General features: G+C 38.2%; 1 protein-coding gene across 7 annotated transcripts in view; it reads right to left on the bottom strand.

The window, feature by feature from the left end:
- Positions 1-2,881: 2,881 nt before the first annotated feature.
- TBC1D14 (TBC1 domain family member 14) overlaps positions 2,882-17,570 on the bottom strand; it is an 83,055-nt gene continuing 68,366 nt past the window's right edge. For all 7 annotated transcript variants that reach the window (XM_072406473.1, XM_072406472.1, XM_072406471.1 and 4 more), the window contains 5 exons: positions 16,916-16,987; positions 16,481-16,609; positions 15,638-15,747; positions 10,636-10,894; positions 2,882-9,543 (listed from right to left, as the gene is read on the bottom strand). In XM_072406473.1, the coding sequence (XP_072262574.1) occupies positions 9,478-9,543; positions 10,636-10,894; positions 15,638-15,747; positions 16,481-16,609; positions 16,916-16,987 (636 nt within the window). In that variant the 3' untranslated portion in view covers positions 2,882-9,477. The remainder of the gene's footprint in view (positions 9,544-10,635; positions 10,895-15,637; positions 15,748-16,480; positions 16,610-16,915; positions 16,988-17,570) is intronic.

Raw genomic sequence — 17,570 nt, 5'->3', positions numbered from 1 at the left:
TAAATCATTTTTGATTACCATCTCAACTATAATGCATAACCCTTTGGACAGAGGTAGTTATGACATTTCATGGTCCAGGCCATAGGTACGTGGCTTTGCCGGTGAACAGAGTATGTAAATCACAGAAACATATACAGTACGTTGTATACAGTCTTATGCTATAGGATCTGCCTTGTTTATTATTATAATAGCATTCCCCTATGTGTCTTTATTTTAATAAAATGCACGTATGCTATATTATAATCTTCTCCCATGTTTATTAATCTGCACCTATACTTTAATAATTTTCTCCCATAGTTATAATAATCTGCGCCCATGCTTGATAGAGTATGATGATACAGTAAGTACAGTCTTTCTTTTAAACTTGCGTATTTCAATAATAATACAGTATTTATTGTATAGTATGGGGTATAGGGTTAATGAGGCCTATATTTAATAGTAACTCTCAAGCAACCAGAAACTACATTTATCCGAAATCTACTGATGCATATTGGTGCCAGATAACGGAGTTTACTTTATATTTCATGCAATAATTAAAAACTTGTTTAGCTTTAACACCAAAAAATCCTTAGTTTTGGCTATTGTTGTAGTAAAAATAAACCTAAATAACTTTACCATAGGTCACATCACTGCTGTGGAACTTGTACTGTATGTAGCCCAGGTGTGATGTGTTTACATACACATTTCAACCAGTTTCCTGACTTCTGAAGACTTAGCTCAATTCTCTGCTATAGTATTCATCCTGCATTTGCATAGATTTATTGATTATAATGGATGGGGAGGGAATGTTGAGATATTCGAGTCTGCCAGGTTGGTTCCATCTTTGTAGTTGATTTACTAAAGCTCTCCAAGGCTGGAGAGGATATACTTTCATCAGTGAAGCTGGGTGATCTAGCAAACCTGGAATAGTCATTTGCTATTTGTTAGCAAATGTTTTCAATCCTGGACCAGATCCATTCCAGGTTTTTTGTATTACCCAGCTTCACTGATGAAAGTAAATCAGGCCCTTTGAAGTGGAAATTCAGCTTTGCCAGGTAAATCGATGACACACGTTTTAATATTTTTGTTTTTTTATTAGTACAGCAAATCGTAATAATTTTTTTTAGGCTTTCTAATGTACTATAGTTACTGACAATTGTACACTATGTTTTATTGTGAAAAGTAGCTTCAGCTATTAGAATAAGGTGCTACTTAAAGCAGAACTAAACTTCCACTTTAAAAAAAGTTTGATCAGGCAGGTGATTGTTGCATGAAGGGGTGGGCGATGCAATAATCCCTCCGGGAAACCATGCAATCCCAGATTCTTTACATTTGCCAGGAATGATTGAACTACCTCATGCCTGTTGCAGCGATTCCATCATCCCAGCCAATGTAGAGGGGAATAGATCGTCTATTGCAAGAGAAGCATGAAGAAGATGGTAGTACCCTGTGATGGAATGGAGACAGGTGAGTATATAGATGGTTTATTTCCTCTTTAACATAATTTTTGACAAATTACCAGCACACTCCACAAGGTCTGCTTTTCCAGTCTTCTCCAAATTAGTACTTACCATTTTTATCTTGCCCTGTTATAAATAAAGATTGTTGAAATTAGTTACATGGTATGGACCAGAGGTGAGGGAAAGACAAGAATCACCACCTTCCAGCCTGTCCTGGTATAGATGGTTGGGATGGTTTGGTGGATAGTGTCAGATTGCTAGGACTTGGTTTTAGTAATGGGCAATGCAGACAAAGCTAGTGGGTGAACATAAGGGGCCTGATTTATTTAAGCTCTCCAAGGCTGGAAAGGATACACTTTCATCAGTGAAGCTGGGTGATCCAGCAAACCTGGAATGATTTCTTAGTCATTTGCTATTTGTTTTCAATCCTGAACCAAATCCATTTCTGGTTTGCTGGATCAGCCAGCTTCACTAAAGAAAAGTGTATCCTCTCCAGCCTTGGGAGATCTTTAATAAATCAGGCCCAAGGTGCCTGTATTCTTTTTTCTGTGGCTACACATTATGTCTGGACTAGAGTTTTGGGTGACCATGTTTTTTGCAAGTGGAGGCATTTGCCTGAAAACCCTACAAATTACAAAAATTGATACAAAACCTTCTAACTATGGTATTGCCACTAAAATTGGAAGTCATGGGAATATATATATTTTTAAGCACATTTTCTGTAATTCAAAGTTATTGTTAAACTAAAGTATTATCAGCAAGTATAGGTGTGAGTAAACCTTCTTAGGGGTCAGAATTTAGCCTCGACAATGTTTTTTTTTTTTATGGTCAACCAATAACGCCATACACACGCTAGATTCTCGTCCGATATCGGCCCTGATTCTGTTGTTTCCTTTTGGTTCATGTGATTATTGATGACTGGGGGCAATCTACTATCACACACAATAACGGGGTCCATTAGGCTGCATACACATGTGCACTTTCCAACGACAATTTCACAATCCTTTCTAATGACAAAAGACTGCACGATGGATGAACGAGTGCTGTGCATATAGTATCATTCTGCTCTATGGAGAGAGGAGAGGGAGACAGAGCGGCACCCCGCTGCACTCTCTCACTTCCATTACGATCGTTCCTCGTTCATACAACCGCCAGGACAGATCCATGAACGATGAGCCAGATTCTCATCCGGTATCAGCCCTGAGGTGATTACCGGATGAGAATCCTCTGACGTGTATGTATAGCCTTAAAGGTTGCAGTACCTCTTTGTACGAGAATGAACATTTTCTGAGTTGCTTCAGATGCAGATAAGTTTCAAGGTCTGTAAACTTTTGGAGTTTTCTGAGATGTTTTGACCCTTTTGGCTAGGTCTCTTTATTTTACAATGCACAAATATTTTACCCTTTTATAAAACAGGCAGACTAGGATGAATCACACATCAATTTACCTTTTACATAAATTTATTTACTAAAACCATATTTACACTTCAAAAAAGTACATTTCAATTTTTATTATAATACCTTCCCCCAAGTTAAACAATTCTACACAGACAACTGTACACTTTAAACATTATTTGCATCTGGTTTCTATTCTTCTCATACAACTGCATAACAGATGTGGCTTCTTTACAATGATTTCACAAGCTTCATGTATGAATCTTCCAGGAAGCAATAATGGTTACATACGTGTTCTGAGACCTTGTAAAAGGAAATAGAACCAGTTCAGAAGTTTATGACCGTACAGAGTTTTATGATTCCTGAAAGCCTTAGTAAAGTCTTAGTAAAGCAATGCAAAGAGTGAAAATAATATAGAAAGTAAGTACTCAAACCAATATGATTTCAGTTTACCAAAGTCAAAGTAGTAAAGGATGAATTCTGATTGGTTACTGTGACTTGCTGCAGTTTTGATAGAAAAAGCAATTGGATCCAGTAATTTAACCCAATAGATTTCTGCAGTCAATGATCACTGTTGTATTATTAGGATCTCGTTTATTTTGATGCTGTGTGCAGACTGAGGAATAATATGAGTTTCCTAATGGAATGTAAAAAAATTAAAAATCTAAAGAGCACAACTGTTGACCATAATCATCAAATGCCGTAGAGACTTGTATTTCTCAACCTTTATAACATGGAGATCATTTTCAGCTTTTCAGGGAACCCCTTCTATAAATACTAGCTCACAGTATATTCGCTTGGTGATCAGAATGGCTTTTACATTGCTGGCCAGTGAGAAGAATGTCACTCTTACAAAGAGCCAAAATAATCATTGGTGTCAGTAGTAGCTGAGGGGCACAAATTGATCAAGGAACCTCTAGAAACCTTCTGGCTATAGACAGAACTGGAAGTATTGTCCATAGCTTCCGAACCTTTGCCAGTGTTCTCCCCCAGACCCTTTTAGCCGGGAGCACAACCTGGAACTTTTCAGCAACTACCACTGTTTTTGTCTGGTTACTGAAAAATTGGGTCACAATACCGGGGCTGCCACCTACATCTTCTTCCCACCCATATTAAAATAAGTTCTAAGGAGAATATGGCTTTCCAATAGAAGCTGAGTGGTTTGCATGGATGGGCATGGATGTTTGGCATGGATGGGTACAGCTATAGTTTGCCTCTTTGTGCTCTGCATAAGCAATTTCTATTGTATCCATATTGTAGAATGTAAATGCATTAACTAGAACATCAATACCAACACTTCACACACAAACTGCATGTTTTTACATGATCCCTGAATCGAGTAGGACACAAAAGATCCTTAGCAGTTTTTAATAACAATTTGGTATACTAACCAGATAAACCATGTCTAGGATTCAAAAACCACATCTGCTATATGCAGGAACCTTTCTTAATATATTCCCCCAAACTGTGCAAAATGGAATATTGCATTGCTATTAGTTTGCTTTCTCTCCAACATTTCACACAAGTAAAATACAAACATATATACACAAAAGTGGAACAGAACTATAGAATTATTTGCTAAATATACACAACAAAAAAAAAATGGTGAAAATGGACTTACAGTTTTGTACAGCACATCTCAAAGACATAACAGAGTGCAAAGTTTACATACACACGGTAAATGGGTTTTAGGTGATGTTTTATTTTTGCTTGTTTTATTGTCAAAGCGAAAGGCATTCAGTACCAGTCAAGCAGAGACGAATATTTGTGTATTATATTAAAGATAAATCAACTTAAAGAATACTAACATTTGTGAACTGTAAACAAATATACTGGCATTAAATTGTATAGGAAAGACGGATGTATTACACTACTGCAGAGTTAGTGATCTTTGACAGACAACAATCACTGGAGTTTCTGTCTTTCTAATAAGGCAAAGAGCATTGTTGTACCGTTTGTAACCAACTTTTAGTGGTCTAGTCCTACCTGAACAAAGATTAACTATTACTACTTGGTTTGGTAATATACCACAGTCAGTAACCACATGGTGAGGGACTTTCCTGGATCCTAAGGCTGGGTACACACGTGCAATAAGAGTCCTTGGAAAGTATAGTGAAAGACTGCACAATGCATGAACAAGCTCTGTACATACAGCACCGTTCTGCTCTATGGAGATCTCCCCTTCACTTTCAATACGCTCGTTCCTCCTCCATGAATCCACCAGGACGGTCGTCCGAACGACGGACGCTGTACACATGCCAGACTCTTGTCAGATTGTCCCGATCCGATTATCGGACAAGTATCATCTGATGTGTGTACATAGCCTTAGTGTTCAGAATCCAAACTAAGAACAGGTAGAGCTCAGCATTTGTGCCAAGCCACCGCTATCACCTCTGGAAACACTACATATATTTCTAAGGTAAATCCATTAGAGAGCGGACAATACTACATTTCTGTACCATATTGTTGATTCTCCATAGGCGTAGAATCAGACTGATGGTTACTTACAGCAGCCCCTCACAACTACAATAGACATAATGCTGTATAGACTTGGCATGGAAACAAAGCTCACTACATCTAAAATAAAATATGTAGAAAAGGACTATTAATGCCATCTCAAGTAGCAATATCAGACTGAGAGGCCCTAATCACCTTTGGTTGATATATTAGCATTACCGAGCATTGTTCTTAGACGGGACAGGCTTTTGCTGGCTATGTTTTTCTGATTTCTGCAATCATGCTGTATTGGGTACAAATATTTTAATAAGCCAGCAGGATTAGAGCTAACTGGCATCAGCGCCCTTCATCGGGCCATCAGTATATGCATGAAAGAGAAATACCTTTGGCTAAACTGACTATATGCAAAGTAACCAGAAAATCCAAAGATAAACTGCTCTTTTCCCCTTTCCTCTTCTTAATGTATAGTTTTTACTTGACAAATGTTCATTATAATTCTTGCAGCATGTGACTAGTGGCACAAATACCCGATACCAGATGCTTACTGAGGGATGACAATTAATTTAGAAAAAACATAAACCAAATCTTGGTACCTGGATAGAAAATTTCAAACACGCACACAAAAAGAAAACAAAAATGAATGACATACCTAATAACCCTTGAAAGATACAATGTGACCTTTCTGTGGCTAGGAAAATGTACAATGAACTTTGGTGACAAGTGGATCTGATCCATAAATAAGCATAAAAGAACAATATTCCAGCATTTTATCCATTGTGGAAGGGGATTTCAGTGGTTTAATGCCAAGCAGCCAGCTTTTAATTATTCTGACTATCCAATTGGCTGGAAAAGGTTAGTATACAATATCACCCTTCACACTTTAATAAAACTTGATATTTAAAGTGCTAAAGATTAACATACTGGTCAACTAATTCTAGTTAGAGGAGATGCAGCACAATTTTCGAATGCCACTTGTCTGCGCTAGAAGGACCATTGACCAGAAGCGACTACTACTACAGAAATAACCTGTTAGGTGCTGAAAATAACCAAGTGTGAGTGCAAAACAAAGATAACTCTACTAGGTGCTTGTGTGTAATAACATTGGGCTGGATTTATTATAGCTCTCCAAGACTGGAGAAGATAGACAGTCATGGGAGGATAGGTTCTATCTTCCCTAGTCTTGGAGAGCTTTAATATATCCGGCCCAGTGTGTGCAGTAGGCCCTTCCAGCTTTGGCCCACTCTGCCTAGGCAATCCAAAGCAAATAAAAAAACATTTACTGCATCCTTATGTTTCCAGTGTATAGACAAAACACAAAAGTACAAATATCTTACAACTAAGTTCACATATCACTGATTCAATGTGTTTGTTTTCTTATCAGTAGAACTGAAGTTAAAAAAAGAGAACTGCCAGACCTGTAAAAAAGACCCCTTGCAGGTCAGGTCAGGTTGCAGCCCTACTTACTAAATGACAAAGTGCTGATTTTTTTTTGCCTTAGCAGCTGAACCTACATTTAATTTGTTCATTTGGATTTACAGAAAGCTGAAAAATGAAGACTAAACTGATAACTGCACATGTCAGCCTTGCACATGTGAATGAAGTTCCAGTTGGTAATGCCAACATATACTAATACATTGGTACTGATAAAGGAAATCATCTGATGGTGTTGGTCAATGAAACAAATCACATTTATTTTCCGACAACTAATAAACTGTGCTGGGATTCTGCTAAAAAATGTTTCTCCTGATCACACAAATCTTTCCCCTTCCTGAGAATCTGATCATTTTTGGGTGAAAGCCTCCTGAGTGATACCCAACGGTCCCATGAAATCTCAGACAATCTTAACGCTTTTATTAAAGCTAAGCATACATTCCATGGTTTCTTATTCTGTATCTAATGATTGTGGAAAGTAGCAGGTGAAAAAATGACATTAATGATTTAGGATTGCAGTGGCCTATAAGACGAGTCCACGTGTCAAGGGAGAATATACATCATTTAGCCTCGCTCCCTTCTCAACTTAGCCTGACATCACTTGAAACATGGCACACACCTCTGTAAGCAGAACTATTTGGATCTGTGTTATACTAAGTTTCTGATCCATAACTGTCACTTGCTAAATTCAGTACAGGAGGTAGGTTAAACGATGCCCATAGAACTAACATGTCTATGTGTGTCACATCTTCAGCTGGTGGCATTCCACACTAATTAACTTACAAAAAAGATATTGGTATGTGAACGTTAAACAGATTGGATATTGGACTGGGAACAAAGTTGGGTCAAAAATACAGGGGCTGCAACCCACCTACAATTTCTTTGCACCTGGTTAAAAAAAAATTCTGGGTCGAACACTGATATATACCACCGCATATACAGAAGCTGTCACAGTTTCGACCCAGAAATATTTTTAAGCTGGGTGCGAAGAAATTGTAGGTGGGTGGCAGCCCCTGTATAGTGACCCAACACTTCAGTAACCACCAAAAAACAGCCAGGTGGTTAGTGAAAATTGCTGGGTGGTGTGCCCAGAAAAAAGGAACTGGGGAGAACACTACGAGGGAAATATCTAAAAAAAAAGCAGTGCCCGGTCACCCCCTTGGCAGACATTTAAGACCGTTGTGATTGATGAGTAGTAATACAGTAATAACTGTGTTGTTGCTAGAGTCAGAGAGGCAGACAGTTCCTCTTTACTCCACTGTAAGTGACAATGTCCAAATAAGCCTAATCTAGACATTCAAAATGGCTTCACACAGCGAGTTTACCCAGCAAAGCTGCCATGGGAGCATCCATTAAACATTTATCTTTGGTAAGTCCCCATTGAGAAAAAAATAATGTACAGTTTTTTGAAAAAAATATATAGGAGTCTATTTATAAAGCAGTGAATCTGACATTTCCTGAAACATTCCCTGATGGCGAATCAATCACTACCATTGAATCACATGGACCTAGATGATTTTCTGCCTGGGAATGTCAGATTCACTGCTTTATAAATATCTGAAACTATGAAAACTGTAGCCGATTTCATAACATTTAAAGAAGATATTTAACCATAGAAATGGACCTGCTGAAATTTTAGTTCATAAGGAGCTTTCTGTTGCCAGTTAGGTCTCCCAGCTTTCCAAGAAAAACTGCCCTCACAGTAAAGCTTTCCTAGGAACAATATACTTATATATATTACATTGCAGAACATTTTTGTGACATTGTTTGCTTTTGTATGCCAAAGGTAATCAAAAGAAATCAAATTTTGTTAGTGGAGTCTCACCAGTGTTGGATAAAAGCAGGCAGGATATGATGGAACATGCCAGCAGCAAGGCACAACCAAACAGTTTTGGGTAGAGTTGCTCTTTAACATTAGGTACACATGTAGCAGTTTACGGTATCAGGTGACTCTGATATCTAAAAGTGTACCTGACACTCTGATATTTGTTCAGTGTAAATTTAGATTATGGATGATATAGCAGCTTCTGTGGATAATATAAGGCCTAGTAAATGTTAACCATACAATTGCTTTTTTTACGTCAATGTGTGCCATACCTAACATCAGGTCTGGAGCAGTCACATGACAGGTTCAGCATCACTAGCATACAGTCTAAAATTATAACCTGTGAAGATCGCTGTTCTCCCAGGTCTAACAATCCCATAGGTGTTTTATGTCACAAAATGATTTCTCATAATAAAAGCTACAGTTTTATAGTTTTTAAAGGATCTGTCACCCTAAAGTAAACATTGATGTCGGATCCTTTAAGTTAATTTATCAGCTGCCCTACTAAAAGTCATGGTCCACATGAAAATGCTTAATATGCCCATTTGTTCTTTACTGAGAAAGAGTGACAAATAATCAGAAATAAAAACAGAGGTGTGGCTGTATGGATTCAAGGAAACATTTGCCAACCGTGGTCCTTCTAGAAAGCTCAGGGAATAAATTTTAGTGCAGTTGATTAGCAGTACTTTGTTATGCTCATTGCAAATCATTACTTGCCTATCAGCTGACTACAATCTAATGTGATTAGTCCCTAGCTGGTTGATAGCCTGCAGGTTTATAAACCAGTGTTCAGCTGCCTCTTTGATGTGCAGGTGACCAGTAACAGGTTAAGGCCAATTCCAGTGTATTACACAGTCCTGAAATGGAATTCTGTTCTCTTCCCATTGAAAACAAAATCCTCCACATTTCTGGAAACATCCTGAGATTATGTTTAGCGCTTGAGTGCGGGACTTCTGTTCTCCAAATCGCGATTATCTTTTTGTAAAGCCGACAGAATCTGAAACACAAAACATAAAAGGGTTTACACCTTGCTGTGAATTTCAATCATGTGTTACTCGAGCTAGTCATTTATAAAAAGAGCTAACCCCCACGGCAAAAATATTTAAAGTTGTATGTGCAAACAAAAACTACAGTACATGCCATCATCATAGGTATTGAAGAGTAGGAGATTTTTTAAAAACCTTTGAACAGGCAGGGCATTATAGCAGAAAGGGCCAAGAGATATCACTTCTGCAATAATCCTTCTTAACTGATATCGGATGAGAATCTGGCGTGTGTACAGCGTTCGCCGTCCGTCCTGACGGATCCATGGATGAAAAACAATTGTAACGAAAGCGAAGGAGAGAGAGTGCAGCGGGGTGCCATTCTATCGTTCTCCCCCATCCGAAGAGCAGAACAGTGCTGTTTGTACAACGCTCGTTCATGCAGTCTTTTGTCGCTGGAAAGAATCATGAACGATCCTTTCCAACGGCAATTATTGCACATGTGTACCCAGCCTTATGTTATTCCAGACTGACGAATCAAAATACCTGAAGATCAGAACTTCCAGCAAACAGCTAAATACACAGATATAATACATAAAAGGGAGTTCTTTTACAGTAAGTGTTTCTCCCCATCCAGAAGAGTTCGCTCTCCACCCCCAGCCTACTAATTGCACAGTGAAAGAGCAGGAGAAGACTCGAGAGATCATGTCTCTGCTCACAATGATTCTCCTTCCATGGGTACATTCCCTACCAGTTCATCAGCATGACGCAAACCATGATCACTGTGGCATATTAAAATTATTTATGTGTATGTTTTATATCTGCTATCTTATGATGATCAATAGGAAGGTCACTTTCTGCCCTCACAGTAAAGCTTTCCTTGGAATTTTTTATTTGGAGGTGTGGAGCATGTTAATACTCAAGGACTGACTACACTTAAAGCAAAAGGTGTCTTACTATAAAAGGAGCACAGCATGACTCCAGTCTGAACAGTTTATATGTACAGCAAAAATCCAGAGTACATTGTCAACAATGCCTTGGACTGTAAATTGATACAGAACATGTAGGTCCAAGAAAATGCTTATGCAATCATTTAACAGTCTTACCTGTGACCATTTCTTATTGCGGCTTTGCATTTGAATTGATGCGATAGAGGAGAACAAGTCATCAGGTGTTAAGTCCTCTGGGAGTTTGGTTAGAAACTGTGCAATATGAATGAAGTCCATTCTTGTCAAAATGTCTTCAAAAAGTTTCAGTATTCCCAATGCAGTTCTGAACAGGAACTCTTCCCCGTCCCGACAGAAAACATCCCACACTCGGCATGCCAAATCCAGTGGTAAAGACTTGCTGTACAGGGTAAAAATCCTGGAAGGACAATTTTTTAGGATCAGTCTACATTATACTGTTCAAAAGTCACAGTGCTGGAAAAATCTTTCTAAAAGTAACTTTAAAATTTAAATAATTATAAAGTTCTAGAAAAAAAAGCTTTTTAATACCATCATTCAATGAGAATATCTATTAAACTTAGCTAAAACTTCATTACCCCTTATTTCACCATGTGGATTGTGTATAATGCTACTTTGCAGTGTACTGAAGTGAAGCCCAGTATAGTCTCTTTCTTATTGTATTTTATTATCCAGTGATTATATAGCGCCGACATATTATGCAGTGCTGTACAAAGTCCATAGTCATGTGACTAGCTGTCCCTCAAAGGGGCTCACAATCTAATGTCCCTACCATAGTCATATGTCTTTAATACAGTCTAAGGTCAATATTAGAAATTTAGGGGGAAGCCAATCAACATAACCATGTTTTTGGCATAACATACTTTTTGTTTTGTCTTCTACAATTTCTCATTGATTATATACCTCATCACTCAGTATGTGTATTTTTTTCTGTTTCTTCAAATTTTTAATTAATTTTTTGTTTGATGGAATTGATATAATTATTCAATAAAAATGTACAATTTCAAATAATTAAATCGTCAGCATACTAATGATGGAGAAGGAATCATAGAAGGCTTCAGCTTTAAATAGTCAGCCACATTGTAAATGTAAAATACCGAAACTGGCCTGCAGATGTCACCCTAACTTTTGCTAACTAACTAAATAACTGTGATATTCTTTCCCTTCTGTATTATGGCTTTTTCCCCTTAAGCTGCGTACACACGGCAAATTTTTCTCGCCCGATAATCGGTATCGGCCAATTATCGGGCAAAAATCTGCCGTGGGAAAGGATCGTGAAAGATCCTTTCCAACGAGAAAAATTGCAGGTGTGTACGCAGCTTTAGTCAGGCATGTTGAAGTCCGGCCCGGGGGCCAATTGCGGCCCGTGTTCAGATTTCCTAAAATTGTCATAAAATTAATATTATGAGGCCTGCCAGTATTGTTGCCCTAATAGCACTAATCAACTGCCTTTAAATTATCCTCCCGCTGCTCGGCGGGCATAATTGGCAGGACGAGAGTCCCCACAGGGAATCCTCTACGTCATTATAGGAGGCGTGAGCTCTGTGGGACACGCACCAACCACGCCCACTCTAATTCCAAGACGGTGCTTTGCACGGAGCATGCACTGACACCAGACTCCATGCACTGGGAATCCCGCACATCACCCTGGTGGGCGTGTGCTATGCGGGACCCACACAGACCACGCCCACACTTACCCTGAGTACATGCCGAATGGTCTGCCCTCACACATTTTCACCTCACCAAATCTGGCCCTCTGCTCTGGATTATTGATCTGAATAGGATAAAAGCAGTAGGGAATTTGAATATAAATACAGTCCCTATATTACACAAATAACATTTGATGATACAACTTGCAAATGTAAGAGTGAAATATAAACATTTAATCACCATTTTTCATTTTGCTATGTCAGGAAAATACATTAAGTATTACCTAAAACAGCCTCTTGACCATTTTACCATGGGGGAACCCTTAAAAAAAACTTTCAGGTCTTCAGGGATCCCCTCCTATAATTACTATATCCACAGCTCACAGTATTTTCGCTTGGTGATCAGAATGGCTTTTACATTGCTGGCCGGTGGGATGAATGTCACTCCAAAGCTACCTACACACGCCCAATGGTTCTCGCGCGAGTGAGAATCTGGCGTGGGTACAGCGCCAGTCGTCTGACGATGGACAACCCTTTTATGTAAGGTAAAAATTCTGTTTGTTTAGGTGTTTACAAAAAAAGGGTGCAGCACCGCCACGTTAATTCTTGATTGCCTAGGAGATCGAGAATGAACAGGAGCGCAAAGCCTCCTGGGATACCTACGTCACGCATTCCTGGAGGCTCTTATGTGCTCCTATGTGAGCCTTTTCGTGAAAGGAGAATGCGCATGCACAGTGAGATTGGCAAGTTTTTTTTTACAAACTATGTCACCCGAAACAGGCACGGGATCGGCTGACGTAATTTGGAAGAAGAAGCAGCACGAAGAGAAGAAGATGACGTATACTGGGATGACATGGGACCTGATGGAAGGGACCTCCGGACCGATCAACCTCTGTGCGGGATTTAAGGTAAGTGTATTTTTTTTCTTTTTGTTTTAGGCACTTTTGAGTTTACTATCTCCCTAAACTGACCTGAGAGTCACAAATTGCCCATTGCTCTATAAACCCCCAGCAACCTCTGGAGGATCCCTGGTTTAGAAACACTGATCCTAAGGCCTTGTACAGATGAGCTTTAATTTGTATAGAAGCAGATAGATTTAACAAGATTTTTGCAAAGCATTTAGCAGTCCTTGGGGAACTTCTTCAACTCTAGTTTGAGGAGGTTAAACACAGATCTACAAATAAAATGTAATAATCCCATGTACCAGCGCTTGTATGAGTTTGTACTCCAAACTCTATATCAATAAATATATATAGATAACCAAACATACAAATGTACAGGCAGTGAATGTGAGATGATAGTAAGATGAATACAACAGATCTAAATGCAAGTGCAGGCTGGCTGCTAGCAGCTTCAGTCAATGAGTAATGAAGATTAAACAAATTGTTAGTGAGCAGTAAACAATCACTCTGCATTTCCATTAACATCCAGCAAACAAACCCTTTATTAGAGATGGGATAGGCTATGTCTCATCTGCAATAAAACAACCTTTTCACAATCTTACACTGCTCATTGCACAATCCTTGTATATCTGGGTGCTGAAAATGATTGAACTCCTGTGAATGTTCAGAAGTTGGCTCATTCTGGCCTGGCTAATAGAGATGGCTGAACGCAAAAAAGGTCTGAATTAGGATGTCAATGCAGACAAATGGGCAGAGGGAGGGGAGTTTAATTTGGATTTATACTTCAATACAACTGCTTGAAGCTGGCAGGAAATTTTGCAAAGGAATTTAGAAAACTTTATGTACAGACTACACTTACGCAAAGCATCATAGCAGAATCTGATAACAACTAAACAGGCATCATCTCGTAATCAATAGTAACCTGTATTCCAAATGTATCTTGTGTGTTTTTGCACCCCTACCAGTTCTGCCAGGAGCAGCATCCTGAATCTTAGAATGTTGTGCTATTATTAGAAGACACATAAAAGAAGTAAAGGAAATAAAGAAACCTTTCTTTCAAAGGCTATACACTAGCAGCATGCTAGCAGGTTAGCTTAGTGAACTCCACAGCCAACTGTGAGTCTTCAACTGCTACATTCTAGTAAAGATAGATGTGTATAGTATAGTGTTAAACCCAGAAATTTTTTAAAGCTCGGTGGGAACAAATTGTAGGTAAGTGGCAGCCCCTGTACTATGACCCACTATTCAGTATCCACCTAAAAACAGCTGGGTGGTTACTGAAAAGTGCTGGGTGCTGCGCCCAGCTAAAAGTAGCTGGGGAGAACACCGGTATAGTCCTAGCATAAAGACAATGATCTGGCTTGTAAGAAGACAGGAGGCCCATTAGGATAAAGAAATGATCTGCATGGCTCAGGTCACAGTGCTTAAGAGATGAACAGATCTTTGGTATTTGTGGATAGGTGGAATATGTGAACAATTCAGTTCTAGGGAGTTGATGAACACTGTATTATATTTTTTTGTTCCTTCCAACTCACCTTACTATAATTTCTTAAAAGCTTTTTTGAATGAATCCATAACCTCTACTACAAACATGGCTCTGATACCTTGTACCAATAACGCATATAATACTGAATAGGTTTACACTGGAGTCTTGACTTACTGAACTGCTGGAATACACCCAACAAACATTATAGTGAAAAAAACAATATAAATGCTTATTTATTCAATAAGCAGCGGGCAGTTCATGTAGATATGAACTCCATATTGTTCACTTCTTTCTCCTCATCTCTAATGGTTGATGGTATTACTACTACAGTTCTGTATTTATTACCACATTATTAATTTTATTAGTAGAAGTAATAATAATAATAAAACTATTACTTAAAGGCAAGCAGCATAACCTCATCATTTTCATATACTATTACTGTAACCTATTGCAAAACCAACAATGAAAATAGGAAAAGCTGAACGAGGATCTAATCAGTTGCTGCAGTGTCTATATGTAACAAGGGACATAATACAGAGACAGTAGAGCTATTTATTGCTTCTCTATTCTCTGTACAGTTACAGGTTGGGGAAGAGGCAAGATCTGTAAGTGTTATTTATTGGCAATAACAGGTCTCCTGCCCTACTGTACAGGGCTGTGCTGTGTAAATCCACAAATTAGGGAATATAAAGGAGCTGTTTGATGTTATAAAATGTTTCTATTTCTATGCATCTTTCTTCTGTGGTTTATATGGAATTCAGTTTTAGGTAATTATTGCCCGGCATCTCTGTACCATGGGCTTGATTTAAAAAAAGGCTGGAAAAGATACACTAACATCGGTAAAGCTGAGTGATCCAGCAAACCTGGAATGGATTTCCTAAAAGTCATTTGCTATTTGTTAGCACATGTTTTCAATTCTGGACCAGATTCATTCCATGTTTGCTGGGTCACCCAGATTCACTGGTGAAATTGTATCCTCTCCAACCTTGAGGAGCTTTATTAAATCAGGCCCTACGAATCAGTGGTCTGAGATCCACAGGTAGACATGGCAGAAAAATGTGAGCCTATCTATCCAACATTCATCCATTATAACAGAAAACACTTACCAGTCTATTAGGTAGATATCTGGTGTCAGATTGTTTTTCTTGAAGTGCGCAAATAACCTAGGTAAGTTTTCTTCAAAAAATACTTCAAATGCTGCAAAGTAAGTCAACATCTACAAAAAAGGGAAAAAAACAAAAATAGGGCATTGTAAAAAAAAACAAAACAAAGGAAACATTTAATGTATGTGAAAAAAATGTATGCGGGGAAAATGAACATCAAACACAATACTGGCTAATAATCTTAAATGGAAAAAGTAGCAGCAATTCATTATTTGTATGAAAACATTATTTACTAAGATTTTTCCACAGCTGTTTGCTATAAAAGCATTTTTATCTAGTGGCTTGTGTTTATTGGGGAAACAGAAAATTGGACATTGAGAGGGGTGAAAATTATTTATTAAAATAAAATGCTGATTTAGGTGAAAATGCTTTTATTATTATTACACAGCGCCAACATATTATGCAACGCTATATAAAGTCTATAGTCATGTCACTAACTGACCTTCAAAAGGAGCTCACAATGTCCCTACCATATGTCATATGCCAGTAATACAGTCAAAGGTCAACTTTAGTGGGAAGCCAATTAACCTAACTGCATGTTTTTGGAATGAAACCCAGACAAAACACAGGGAGAACCTGCAAACTCCATGCAGATAGTGTCCTGGCCGAGATTCGAACCTGAGACCTAGCAAATTAGTATTCCAGATCTATGGGATACTTCAGTAAGCCAATTTGATGGTTTGATAAAAACATTATCATGTAATAAAATAAATGCAGGTACAGTTACCTGAATATTGATAATTATTAGTGATATACAACCATTAAAAGAATGTGACTTGTACTTACAAGGCCGTGGTCCACTCTGAAAAATGCCATCTGACAGGGTTTATTTAGGAGGTTTGAGAAAGCGATAAAGGCATCAGCAGTATCCAGGTTCAGGCTTAAAACAGCAGCTATAAAAGACATGCCTTGTACCTAAATGACGGGAAGTGAAGATTAGAGATGCCATCAGTAAATGGAGAACCGGCATCTTCTACACACACTACAGCCTATGGTATATATTTAGCCTATTTTATGCCCACACTGCAGCATCCTTTATTCACACATTGCCACCTAGGGAATGTAGTAATCATCTTCCATACAAATTACAGCCTGTTCATACACACACTGCAGTTCAAGACATGTATTTAGCATACACACACACACAAGCTGTGTTTGTCATCATAACATATTTTATTTAGATCTGTCATATGTCCCCCCGTACAAAAAAAATGAACTTACATAACCAACATCAGGTCTGTAACAAGTGTATGCTCCTAAAATACTGTGCAGCATGTCATGGTACGGACCACCCTGAAACAAGACAAGAAAACATCAACACACAATACAAACAGGAAATATAAAGCAGAATTAAATTTACAAGCAAACAAAAAGGCCTTCAATGTTTTTTTTTTATTTAGAAAATACTAATGTATAATATATGTAAATCTTTTTTTTTTCCCTGCTAACATTTTCTTAAATTTTTACTGACAGCTATGTATGCTCCAGGTAATGTACAATGCAATGAATTGGCATGACAATTAAATTCTGTGTTTATGCATGAAAGCAATATCATAAATGGCCAACTGATGGATGAAAACATTGGACGGCAGTGACTGTGACAAGGGGGAGCAGACCTAGATTTCGTTAAATCAATCATAATATACTTTCATTGTGACAATTGTGCATTTTACACTTTGCAAGGCAAATCAACAAATTCACTTTACAGTCAGCCCATGCAGTAACTTTAGTTCTCTTCACCGTCCCGTTGTAATCTATAAGTTGATCCTAATTATAGCTTGCTTGGGATAGACAAGTTTTCTACCATCCCTGCCACCAGCTACCAAACACTGAAGCTGTCATGGAAAAATTTTAGTCACCTGCTTCGGAAGTATAG

The sequence above is a fragment of the Pyxicephalus adspersus genome, chromosome 3 (assembly GCF_032062135.1).
Source record: "Pyxicephalus adspersus chromosome 3, UCB_Pads_2.0, whole genome shotgun sequence".
In the NCBI taxonomy this organism is placed as follows: Eukaryota; Metazoa; Chordata; class Amphibia; order Anura; family Pyxicephalidae; genus Pyxicephalus; species Pyxicephalus adspersus.
This window is presented reverse-complemented; position numbering and strand designations above follow the sequence as displayed.